The 12694-nt window shown below is 50.4% G+C and overlaps 1 protein-coding gene across 1 annotated transcript in view; it reads left to right on the top strand.

Annotated features, from left to right (window-relative positions):
- The window catches only part of DNAH2 (dynein axonemal heavy chain 2), a 204084-nt gene that overhangs the window by 123989 nt on the left and 67401 nt on the right, over positions 1-12694 (top strand). Inside the window, exons 40-46 of the mRNA XM_038768829.1 lie at positions 1163-1315; positions 2551-2676; positions 3313-3531; positions 5574-5691; positions 5906-6042; positions 9447-9584; positions 11647-11805. Coding sequence (XP_038624757.1) covers positions 1163-1315; positions 2551-2676; positions 3313-3531; positions 5574-5691; positions 5906-6042; positions 9447-9584; positions 11647-11805 — 1050 coding nt within the window. The remainder of the gene's footprint in view (positions 1-1162; positions 1316-2550; positions 2677-3312; positions 3532-5573; positions 5692-5905; positions 6043-9446; positions 9585-11646; positions 11806-12694) is intronic.

Here is a 12694-nt window from a genome sequence, read left to right on the forward strand (position 1 = left end):
GACCCTGGGCAAGCCACTCCACTTCTCTGGGCCTCATTTTCCTCACCTGCGAAATGGTGATTCGACACCTCGTTCTCCCTCCTACTTAGACAGTGAGCCCAATAATAATAATAATAATAATAATAATGATGGCATTTATTAAGCGCTTACTATGTGCAAAGCACTGTTCTAAGCGCTGGGGAGCTTACAAGGTGATCAGGTTGTCCCACGTGGGGCTCAGTCCTAATCCCCATTTTACGGACGAGGTAACTGAGGCCCAGAGAAGTGAAGTGACTTGCCCAAAGTCACCCAGCTGACAAGTGGCGGAGCCGGGATTTGAACCCAGGACCTCTGACTCCAAAGCCCGGGCTCTTTCCACTGAGTCACGCTGCTTCTCCATAATAATGCTAATATTCTCAATAATAATAATAATAATGATGATAGTATTTGTTAAGCGCTTACTGTGTGCAAAGCACTGTTCTAAGCGCTGGGGAGGTTACAAGGTTGTCCCACGGGGGGCTAACAGTTTTAATCCCCATTTTGCAGATGACATAACTGAGGCACAGAGAAGTTAAGTGACTCGCCCAGTGTGGGAGAGGGACCGTGTCTGACCTCGTGGTTCGGTGCCTCCTCCAGTGCTTAGAACAGTGTTTGACAAATAGTAAGCGCTTGTAGACTGTAAATTCATCCTCTACACTGTAAGCTCACTGCGGGCAGGGAATGGGTCTGTTTATTGTCGTACTCTCCCAAGCGCTTTGTACCGTGCTCTGCACACAGGAACCGCTCAAAAAATCCGATCGAATGAATGCTTCGCAAATGCCACACAAAAAAGCGGGTGGGAGGCGGGGGAGGGCCTCCAGAGAGGTTTCCCGGCTCGACCACGATCCGACCGGCTCAGTGGAAAGAGCCCGGGCTTTGGAGTCAGAGGTCATGGGTTCAAATCCCGGCTCTGCCAATTGCCAGCTGTGTGACTTTGGGCAAGTCACTCGACTTCTCTGGGCGTCAGCTACCTCATCTGTAAAATGGGGATGAAGACTGTGAGCCCCATGTGGGGCAACCTGATCACCTTGTAACCTCCCTAGTGCTTAGACCAGTGCTTTGCACATAGTAAGCGCTTAATAAATGCCATTATTATTATTATTATTATTATTATTATTATTATCCCGCCCCCGGATGTGATCAGATGCTGGCCAAGAAGGTGTACACGCTGTACTCCCTGGCGGTACAGCAGCTGTCCCGACAGGACCACTACGACTTTGGCCTGCGGGCCCTCACTTCCCTGCTCCGCTATGCCGGCAAGAGGCGCCGCCTCCGCCCTGACCTGACCGATGAGGAGGTGAGTGCCACCCCCAGGCCCGCCCCCGGCCTCCCTGTCCCCCCATCCCCGGCTGAAGCCCTTCAGTCATTCAGTCATTGTCAGTCGATTTTATTAACTGAGCACTTAACTGTGTGCCAAACAGCGTGGCCACACTGGAAGCTGCCCACAACGAGCTTCCAGTCATCCCCTTGGTCTTGCACAGGGGTTTTCTACTGTGTGCAAAACAGCGTGGCCACACTGGAAGCTGCCCACAATGAGCTTCCAGTCATCCCCTTAGTCTTGCACAGGGATTTTCTTTGTGGCCCCATTCTTCTCCTGGGTCCTTCCCAGAACTTCTGGGCCTTGTTCCCTGGAGTATAAGGCCCTCTCCCTCGTCCTCCTCCTCTTCCTCCTCATCTCCCTCCTCCTCATCTCTCTCCTTCTCCTCCTCTTCCTCCTCCTCCTCATATCTCTCCTTCTCGTCTTCTCCCTCCTCCTCCTCTTCCTCCTTCTCATCTCCCTCCTCCTCATCTCCCTCCTCCTCACCTCCCTCCTCCTCATCTCTCTCCTCCTCATCTCCTCCTCATCTCCCTTCTCTTCCCTCTCCTCTCCCTCCTTCTCCTCCTCCCTCTCCTCCACCTCATATCTCTCCTTCTCATCTTCTCCCTCCTCCTCCTCTTCCTCCTCCTCCTCATCTCCCTCCTCCTCATCTCCCTCCTCATCTCCCTCTTCCTCATCTCCCTCCTCCTCATCCCCCTCCTCCTCATCTCCCTCCTCCTCATCTCTCTCCTCCTCATCATCTCCCTCCTCCTCATCTCCCTTCTCTTCCCTCTCATCTTCCTCCTTCTCCTCCTCCCTCTCCTCCTCTCCTCTCTCTCCTCTTGATTGTCTCTGTTGCTGAATTGTAGAGAAGCAGCGTGGCTCAGTGGAAAGAGCCCGGGCTTTGGAGTCAGGGGTCATGGGTTCAAATCCTGGCTCCGCCAACTGTCAGCTGGGTGACTTTGGGCAAATCACTTCACTTCTCTGGGCCTCAGTTACCTCATCTGGAAAATGGGGATTAAGACTGTGAGCCCCCGGTGGGACAACCTGATCACCTTGTAACCTCCCCAGCGCTTAGAACAGTGCTTTGCACATAGTAAGCGCTTAACAAATACCGGTATTATTATTATTACTTTCCAAGTGCTTAGTACAGTGCTCTGCACCCAGTAAGCGCTCAATAAAGCGCTCTGCCCTCTCCTCCTCCGCCTTCTCCTCCTGCTGCCACTGCTCCCCAGGTTCTGCTGCTGTCTATGCGGGACATGAATCTTGCCAAGCTCACATCAGTGGATGTGCCGCTGTTCAGTGCCATCGTGCAGGACCTGTTCCCGGGCATCGAGCTGCCCGTGATCGACTATGGCAAGGTACCCAGCGCCCCCGGCTCCCCACTCAAATCCCAGCCCTTCCCCCTTCGGGCCCCTCTCCCAAAGGGCTCGGGAGTCAGAAGGTCCTGGGTTCTAATCTTAAATCCGCCACTTTTCTGCTGGGTGACCTTGGGCCAGTCACTTCGCTTCTCTGGGCCTCAGTTCCCTCATCTGGAAAACGGGGATTGAGACGGTGAGCCCCATGTCCAACCCAATTGGCTCGTATCTACCCCATCGCTTAGTACAGTGCCTGGAACATAGAGAAGCAGCATGGCTAAGTGGAAAGAGCCTGGGCTTTGGAGTCAGAGGTCAGGGGTTCAAATCCCGGCTCCGCCACTTGTCAGCTGTGTGACTTTGGGCAAGTCACTTCACTTCTCTGGGCCTCAGTTCCCTCATCTGTAAAATGGGATTAAGACTGTGAGCCCCCTTGGGACAACCTGATCACCTTGTAAGCTCCCCAGTGCTTAGAACAGTGCTTTGCACATATCATCAATCGTATTTATTGAGCGCTTACTGTGTGCAGAGCACTGTACTAAGTGCTTGGGAAGTACAAGTTGAAGTGCTTAATAAATGCCATTATTATTATTATTACAATGAGTGTGTAACAGCTATCATAATGATGATCTTCATCATCAGCTGAAGGAGACCATCGAGCAGGAGATGGAGCAGGAGGGGCTGCAGCGGACGACCTTCACGGTGAACAAGGTCATCCAGCTGTACGAGACGAAGAATTCCCGCCACTCCACCATGATCGTGGGCACCACCGGCAGTGGCAAGACCGTCACGTGGCGCATCCTGCAGGCCGTCATGTCTGCCCTGTGCCGGGCAGGAGACCCCAACTTCAACCTCGTCAGGGTGCGGGGGCGCGTCGGGGAAGGAGGAGGGGCCGGAGGGGCAGGAGGTTGGGCTCCCAGGGTGGGGAGCATGGTGAACCCCCACCCTATAATGATAATAATAAGGATATTGGGTTATCACTGTACTAAGCGCTGGGGAACACGGTGAACCCCCACCCTATAATAATAATGATAATAATAAGGGTATTGGGTTATCACTGTACTAAGCGCAGGGGAACACGGTGAACCCCCACCCTATAATAATAATGATAATAATAAGGGTATTGGATTATCGCTGTACTAAGCGCTAGGGTGGATACAAGCAAATCAGGTTGGACACAGTCCCTGTTCCACGTGGGGCTCACAGTCCCAGTCCCCGTTTTACAGAGGAGGTAACTGAGGCCCAGGAAAGTGAAGGGACTTGCCCCAGGTCACACAGCAGACAAAAGGCTTAGCTGGGATTAGAACCCGAGTCCGTGCTCTATCCACTATGCCACGCTTTTAGACTTTTAGACTGTGAGCCCACTGTTGGGTAGGGCCTGTCTCTATATGTTGCCAATTTGTACTTCCCAAGCACTTAGTACAGTGCTCTGCACATAGTAAGCGCTCAATAAATACGATTGATGATGATGCTGCTTCTCTAATCCACGGGCACAGCCCTTTAGTACGGTGTATGGCATATAGTAGGCGCCTACCAAATGCCGCCAACTGGATCCAAGAGGCCTTCCCTGATGAAACCCTCCTTTCTCCTCTCCCTTCTGCCTCACCCTGATTTGCTCTCTTCGTTCACACCCCCCTCCCAGCCCCACAGCCCTTATGTCCATATCTGTCATCGATTTATTTATATTGCGGTCTATCCCCCACTGTAGACTGGAAGCTCTTTGTGGGCAGGGAATGTCTGTTTATTGTTTTACTGTCCTCTCCCAAGCACTTAGGCCAGTGCTCTGCACACCGTACGTGCTCAGTAATTACGACTGAATGAATGAATAATAATAATAATTATTATTATTATTACTGTACCTCGTTCTCGCCTGTCCCGCCATGGACCCCCGGCCCACGTCCTCCCCCGGGCCTGGAATGCCCCCAATCCCTCTGCCCCTCCGCCAAGCTAGCTCTCTTCCTCCCTTCAAGGCCCTACTGAGAGCTCACCTCCTCCAGGAGGCCTTCCCAGACTGAGCCCCCTCCTTCCTCTCCCCCTCGTCCCCCTCTCCATCCCCCCATCTTACCTCCTTCCCTTCCCCACAGCATCTGTATATATGTATATATGTTTGTACATATTTGTTACTCTATTTATTTATTTATTTTACTTGTACATATCTATTGTATTTATTTTATTTTGTTAGTATGTTTGGTTTTGTTCTCCATCTCCCCCTTTTAGACTGTGAGCCCACTGTTGGGTAGGGACTGTCTCTATATGTTGCCGACTTGTACTTCCCAAGCGCTTAGTACAGTGCTCTGCACACAGTAAGCGCTCAATAAATACGATTGAATGAATGAATGAGGGTTTTGGTTTTGTTCTCTGTCTCCCCGTTTTAGACTGTGAGCCCCTTCCCTTCCCTTCCCCACAGCACCTGTATATATGTATATATGTTTGTACATATTTATTACTCTATTTATTTACTTATTTATTTTATTTGTACATATCTATTCTATTTATTTTATTTTGTTAGTATGTTTGGTTTTGTTCTCTGTCTCCCCCTTTTAGACTGTGAGCCCACTGTTGGGTAGGGACTGTCTCTCTATGTTGCCGACTTGTACTTCCCAAGCGCTTAGTCCAGTGCTCTGCACACAGTAAGCGCTCAATAAATACGATTGATGATGATGATGATGATGATAATAATAATGGCATTTATTAAGCGCTTACTATGTGCAAAGCACTGTTCTAAGCGCTAGGGAGGTAACAAGATGATCAGGTTGTCCCACGGGGGGCTCACAGTCTTCACCCCCAATTTACAGATGATGGATCCAAGGGAGGACTGGGGTCCCCACGGATGTTGGGGGCAGGGTGGGCCCTGGTTTGGAGCCATGACCGTCCTCCATCCCCCCATTCCCTCCCTCTTCTAGGAGTATCCCCTGAACCCAAAGGCCTTGTCCCTGGGGGAGCTGTATGGCGAATATGACCTGAGCAGCGGAGAGTGGACAGACGGGATCCTGTCCAATGTCATGCGGACCGCGTGTTCAGGTACCCGGGTGGGGCTCGGGACCCCATCTCTGCGGGGCCTGTGAACGGAGGAGGGGGTGGCGGGGAGCCGGGACAACCGATTCCCCGGGAGGAGGGAAATGGTGGTGGGTGGGAAGGGGTTGGGGGGAAAGAGAGAGGGAGGTGGGGGACAGGGGCAGAGCCGGAATTGGAGGTTAGGACCCCTAACCCGGCCCCACCCCTGTCGACCCCCAAGACGAGAAGCCCGACGAAAAGTGGATCCTGTTTGACGGCCCTGTGGACACGCTTTGGATCGAAAGCATGAACTCTGTCATGGACGACAACAAAGTGCTGACGCTGATCAACGGGGAGCGCATTTCCATGCCTGAACAGGTGTTGGGGCAATGGCTGACCCATTGGTTGACTGAATAATGATAATAATAGCGATGACATTTATTAACCGCTTACGATATGCAAAGCACTGTTCTAAGCTCTGGGGAGGTTACAAGGGGATCAGGTTGTCCCACGTGGGGCTCACAGTCTTAATCCCCATTTTACAGATGAGGGCACCAAGACGCAGAGAAGTGAAGTGACTTGCCCAAAGTCATCATCTCATCATCAATCGTATTTATTGAGCGCTTACTGTGTGCAGAGCACTGGACTAAGCACTTGGGAAGTCCAAGTTGGCAACAAATAGAGACAGTCCCTATCCAACAGTGGGCTCACAGTCTAAAAAGGGGAGACAGACAGCTGACAGTTGGCAGAGGCGGGATTTGAACCCACGACCTCCGACTCCAAAGCCCGGGCTCTTTCCACTGAGCCACGCTGCTTCTCTGAAGGTTTTAGAGCCTTCGGGTTTTAGACTGAAGGTTTTCCTTTTTTTTAATGGTATTTGTTAAGCGCTTACTATGTGCCGGGCACTGTACGAAGTGCTGGGGGAGATATGAGCTCATCTCCATGCCCAAGTAGGTGTGGGGGTGAGGGGTGACTGATTGGCTGATGGGTTTTCTATTTTTATGGTGTTTGTGAAGTGCTTACTCTGTGCCAGGCGTTGCACAAGAGCTGGGGTAAATACAAGCTAATAAGGTTGGACACAGTCCCTGTCCCACATGGGGCTCACAGTCTTCATCCCCATTTTACAGACGAGGTAACTGAGGCCCAGGGACGTGAAGTCACTTGCCCATGGCCGGGCAGCAGACAAGTGGTGGAGCTGGGATTAGAACCCAGGTCCTTCTGACAGACCCCACCTCGAAAACCTTATTAAAATCCCATCTCCTCCGAGAGGCCTTCCCTGACTAGGCCCTCATTTCCTCTTCTCCTCCCTTCTGCGTCACCCTTGCACTTGTTATTTGATTTGTTATTGATTGATTTGATCTGATTGATTTGTTATTTATCACTCTTTATTTATTTGACTTGTACATATTTATTCTATTTATTTTATTTGGTTAATATGTTTGGTTTTGTTCTCTGTCTCCCCCTTCTAGACTGTGAACCCACTTGTTGGGTAGGGACCGTCTCTATATGTTGCCAACTTGGACTTCCCAAGCGCCTAGTCCAGTGCTCTGCACACAGTAAGCGCTCAATAAATACGATTGAATGAATGAATGAACGAATGCTTCCTCTAGTCACTCCTCCCTCAGCCCCACAGCACTTCTGCCCTGCACTCTGCACACAGTAAGCGCTCAATAAATACGATTGATTGATTGATTCTGCCCATGTCCGTTATCTGTTTATTCATACTAAGGTCTCTCTCCCCCCTCGACTGTCAGCTCCTTGTGGGCAGGGAATATCCAACCCTGTTGTCTTGTAGTCTCCCAAGTGCTCTGCACACAGAAAGCGCTTAACAAATGCGGCTGATTGATGGATTGATTGGGCAGAAATTGGGAGTTTGGCGTGGAGTTTCTAGAGGGATTGTCCCACTGTAGACTGTAAGCTTGTTACGGGCAGGGAACGTACCTGCCAACTCCGTTGTTTTGGACTCCTCCAAGTGCTTAGTACAATGCTCTGCACATAGTAAGCTCTCAATAAATATGATTTATTGATTGGGGAGAAGCAACTGAGGAAGATGCCGGGCCTCAATCAGTCAATCAATCCTATTTACTGAGCCCCTGTTGCCCGCAGAGCACAGTACTAAGCGCCGGGGAGAGTCCAACAGAACAATGTACAGTGCTCTGCACACAATCAATCAATCAATCGTATTTATTGAGTGCTTACTGTGTGCAGAGCACTGTACTAAGCGCTTGGGAAGTCCAAGTTGGCAACATATAGAGACAGTCCCTACCCATCAGTGGGCTCACAGTCTAAAAGGGGGAGACAGAGAACAAAACCAAACATACTAACAAAATAAAATAAATAGAATAGGTATGTACAAGTAAAATAAATAAATAAATAGAGTAATAAATATGTACAAACATGCAGTAAGTGCTCAATAAATATGATCGAATGAATGAACAATAACCAGACATGTCCCCTGCCCACGACGAGCTTACAGTCTAGAAGGGAAGGCAGACGTGAATAGAAATAAAGAAATGACAGAGATGGACATAAGTGCTATGGGGCTGGGAGGGGGGATGAATAAAGGGCTAGCCTTCTAGACCGTAAGCCCGTTGTGGGCAGGGATTGTCTCTATTGCAGAATTGTAGTTTCCAAGAGCTTAGTACAGTGCTCTGCACACAGTAAGTGTTCAATAAATACAATTGAATGAGTGGAGGGAGTGGAAGAAAAGGAAAGGGGGGCAGAGTCAGGGAAGCCCCAGGGGCCTGTAGGAGGGAGGGGGAACTAAGGTCGTTGTGGGCAGGGAATATGTCTGTTTTTATTGTTGTATTGTAACCAATCAATCAATCAATCGTATTTATTGAGCGCTTACTGGGTGCAGAGCACTGTACTAAGCACTTGGGAAGTCCAAGTTGGCAACATATAGAGACAGTCCCTACCCAACAGTGGGCTCACAGTCTAAAAGGGGGAGACAAAGAACAAAACCAACCATATTAACAAAATAAAATAAATAGAATAGATAGGTACAAGTAAAATAAATAAATAAATAGAGTAATAAATATGTACAAACATGCAGTAAGCGCTCAATAAATACGATCGAATGAATGAACAATAACCAGACATGTCCCCTGCCCACGACGAGCTTACAGTCTAGAAGGGAAGGCAGACGTGAATAGAAATAAAGAAATGACAGAGATGGACATAAGTGCTATGGGGCTGGGAGGGGGGATGAATAAAGGGCTAGCCTTCTAGACCGTAAGCCCGTTGTGGGCAGGGATTGTCTCTATTGCAGAATTGTAGTTTCCAAGAGCTTAGTACAGTGCTCTGCACACAGTAAGTGTTCAATAAATACAATTGAATGAGTGGAGGGAGTGGAAGAAAAGGAAAGGGGGGCAGAGTCAGGGAAGCCCCAGGGGCCTGTAGAAGGGAGGGGGAACGAAGGTCGATGTGGGCAGGGAATATGTCTGTTTTTATTGTTGTATTGTAACCAATCAATCAATCAATCGTATTTATTGAGCGCTTACTGGGTGCAGAGCACTGTACTAAGCGCTTGGGAAGTCCAAGTTGGCAACGTATAGAGACAGTCCCTACCCAACAGTGGGCTCGCAAATGCTTAGTCCAGTGCTCTGCACACAGTAAGCGCTCAATAAATATGATTGAATGACTGAATGAATGTGGGGCGAGGCTCCCGGGTTCTGGGTTTGGGATCGGGGTGTGACTGAGGCCCCCGTCGGGTGTCTCTGTCAAGTGTCTCGGGTTCTGGGTTCGGGGTCAGAGCGAGCGTGACTGGGGCCTCCCGTCAGGTGTCCCTGCTGTTTGAAGTGGAGAACTTGGCGGTGGCGTCTCCGGCCACGGTGTCACGCTGCGGGATGGTGTACGCCGACTACCACGACCTCGGCTGGAAACCCTACGTCCGGTCCTGGATTGAGAAGAGGCCCAAGGTGCCAAGCCTGGTGGGGGACGGGGGACGGGGGCGGTGGCGAGGGGGCAGCCGGGAGGGCCGGGGCCCGGGATCTCTAACCCCCATTCATTTATTCATTCATTTGATCGTATTTATTGAGCGCTCCCTGTGTGCAGAGCACTGTACCGAGCACCTGAGAGAGTGCAATGGACACATTCAATCAATCAATCAATCAATCATATTTATTGAGCGCTTACTGTGTGCAGAGCACTGGACTAAGCGCTTGGGAAGTACAAGTTGGCAACATATAGAGACAGTCCCTACATTCCTCGCCCACAACAGGCTTACAGGCCAGAGGGGGAGGCAGACGGTAGTAGAATCAATCAATCAATCAATTGTATTTATTGAGCGCTGACTGTGTGCAGAGCACTGTACCGAGCGCCTGAGAGAGTGCAGCGGACACATTCCTCCCCCACAGCGGGCTTACAGGCCAGAGGGGGAGGCAGACGGTAATAGAATCAATCAATCAATCAATCATATTTATTGAGCGCTGACTGTGTGCAGAGCACTGTACCAAGCGCCTGAGAGAGTGCAATGGACACATTCCTCCCCCACAACGGGCTTACAGGCCAGAGGGGGAGGCAGACGGTAGTAGAATCAATCAATCAATCAATCGTATTTATTGAGCGCTGACTGTGTGCAGAGCACTGTACTGAGTGCCTGAGAGAGTGCAGTGGACACATTCCTCCCCCACAACGGGCTTACAGGCCAGAGGAGGAGGCAGACGGTAATAGAATCAATCAATGAATCAATCAATCGTATTTATTGAGCGCTGACTGTGTGCAGAGCACTGTACCGAGCGCCTGAGAGAGTGCAATGGACACATTCCTCCCCCACAACAGGCTTACAGGCCAGAGGGGGAGGCAGACGGTAATAGAATCAATCAATCAATCAATCAATCGTATTTATTAAGCGCTGACTGTGTGCAGAGCACTGTACTGAGTGCCTGAGAGAGTGCAGTGGACACATTCCTCCCCCACAACGGGCTTACAGGCCAGAGGGGGAGGCAGACGGTAATAGAATCAATCAATCAATCAATCAATCATATTTATTAAGCTCTGACTGTGTGCAGAGCACTGTACCGAGCGCCTGAGAGAGTGCAGTGGACACATTCCTCCCCCACAATGGGCTTACAGGCCAGAGGGGGAGGCAGACGGTAATAGAATCAGTCAATCAATCAATCGTATTTATTGAGCGCTGACTGTGTGCAGAGCACTGGACTAAGTGCTTGGGAAGTCCAAGTTGGCAACGTAGAGAGACGGTCCCTACCCAACAGTGGGCTCACAGTCTAGAAGGGGGAGACAGAGAACAAAACCAAACATTTGAACAAAATAAAGTAAGTAGAATAGATATGTACAAGTAAAATCAATCATCATCATCATCAATTGTATTTATTGAGCACTTACTGTGTGCAGAGCACTGTACTAAGCGCTTGGGAAGTACAAGTTGGCAACATAGAGAGACAGTCCCTACCCAACAGTGGGCTCACAGTCTATAAGGGGGAGACAGAGAACAAAACCAAACATACTAATAAAATAAAATAAATAGAACAGATATGTACAAGTAAAATAGAGTAATAAATATGTACAAACATCTATACAGGTGCTGTGGGGAGGGGAAGGAGGTAAGGCGGGGGAGGATGGAGAGGGGAGGAAGGAGGGGGCTCAGTGTGGGAAGGCCTCCTGGAGGAGGTGAGCTCTCAGTAGGGCCTTGAAGGGAGGAAGAGAGCTAGCTTGGTGGATGGGCAGAGGGAGGCATTCCAGGCCAGGGGGAGGACGTGGGCCGGGGATCGACAGCGGGACAGGCGAGAACGAGGCCCGGTGAGGAGATTAGCGGCGGAGGAGCGGAGGGTGCGGGCTGGCCTGGAGAAGGACAGAAGGGAGGTGAGGTAGGAGGGAGTGAGGTGATGGACAGCCTGGAAGCCCAGGGTGAGGAGTTTCCACCTGATAGAAATGCTGACCGACATGGACATAAGTGACGTGGGGCTGGGGGATGAATAAAGGGAAAACTATGGAACGCTCCATGAATTTGCGGGTCCCCAGGGGGAGGCGGAGACCCTCCGCCACATGTTCGACAAGTTCATCGACAGAATCTTGACCTTCAAGAAGGAGAACTGCCTGGAGTTGGTGCCCGTTGCCGAATACAGCGGGATCATCTCCCTCTGCAAACTCTACTCCGCTCTGGCCACGCCCGAGAATGGGGTAGGAGCACCAGAAGCCCTCCCGCCCCTCGTCCCCCCTCCCCTGACCTCGGCCGGGCAATCAATCAATCAATCAATCAATCAATCGTATTTATTGAGCGCTTACTGTGTGCAGAGCACTGCACTAAGCGCTTGGGAGGTACAAGTTGGCAACATATAGAGACAGTCCCCACCCAACAGTGGGCTCACAGTCTAAAAGGGGGAGAGTAATAAATATGTACTAGTACTATAATAATAATGATGGCATTTGTTAAGCTCTTGCTATGTGCAAGGCACTGTTCTAAGCGCTGGGGGGGATACAAGGTGATCAGGTTGTCCCGCGTAGGGCTCACAGTCTTCATCCTCATTTTACAGATGAGGAAACTGAGGCCCAGAGAAGTGAAGTGCCTTACCCAAGGTTACACAGCAGACATGTGGTGGGGCCGGGATTCGAACCCATGACCTCTGACTCCAAAGCCCATGCTCTTTCCACTGAGCCACGCTGCTTCACTTACCATGTACTATGTACTAAAAATAAACAAATAAAGCACCGAGAGAGAGAGAGAGAGAGAGAGAGAGAGAGAGAGAGAGAGAGCGAAGGTCATGGGTTTTAATCCCAGCTCCCTCACTTGTCTGCCGTATGACCCTGGGCAAGTCACTTCACTTCTCTGCCCTCAGCTACTTCATCTGTGAAATGGGGATTGAGACAGTGAGTCCCACGTGGGACGGGGACTGTGTCCAACCTGAGCCCCACGTCAGCCAGGGACTGCATCCTGTTTGATTTGCTTGTATCCACCCCAGCGCTTAGTACAGTGCCTAGCACAAAGTAAGCGCTTAACAAATACCAAAATTATTATGTGGGGGTGGGGGAACTCCCCCCCACCCTCCCTGGCTTTGATCAATAGGGAACC

The sequence above is a fragment of the Tachyglossus aculeatus genome, chromosome Y4, assembly GCF_015852505.1.
Source record: "Tachyglossus aculeatus isolate mTacAcu1 chromosome Y4, mTacAcu1.pri, whole genome shotgun sequence".
NCBI lineage: Eukaryota > Metazoa > Chordata > Mammalia > Monotremata > Tachyglossidae > Tachyglossus > Tachyglossus aculeatus.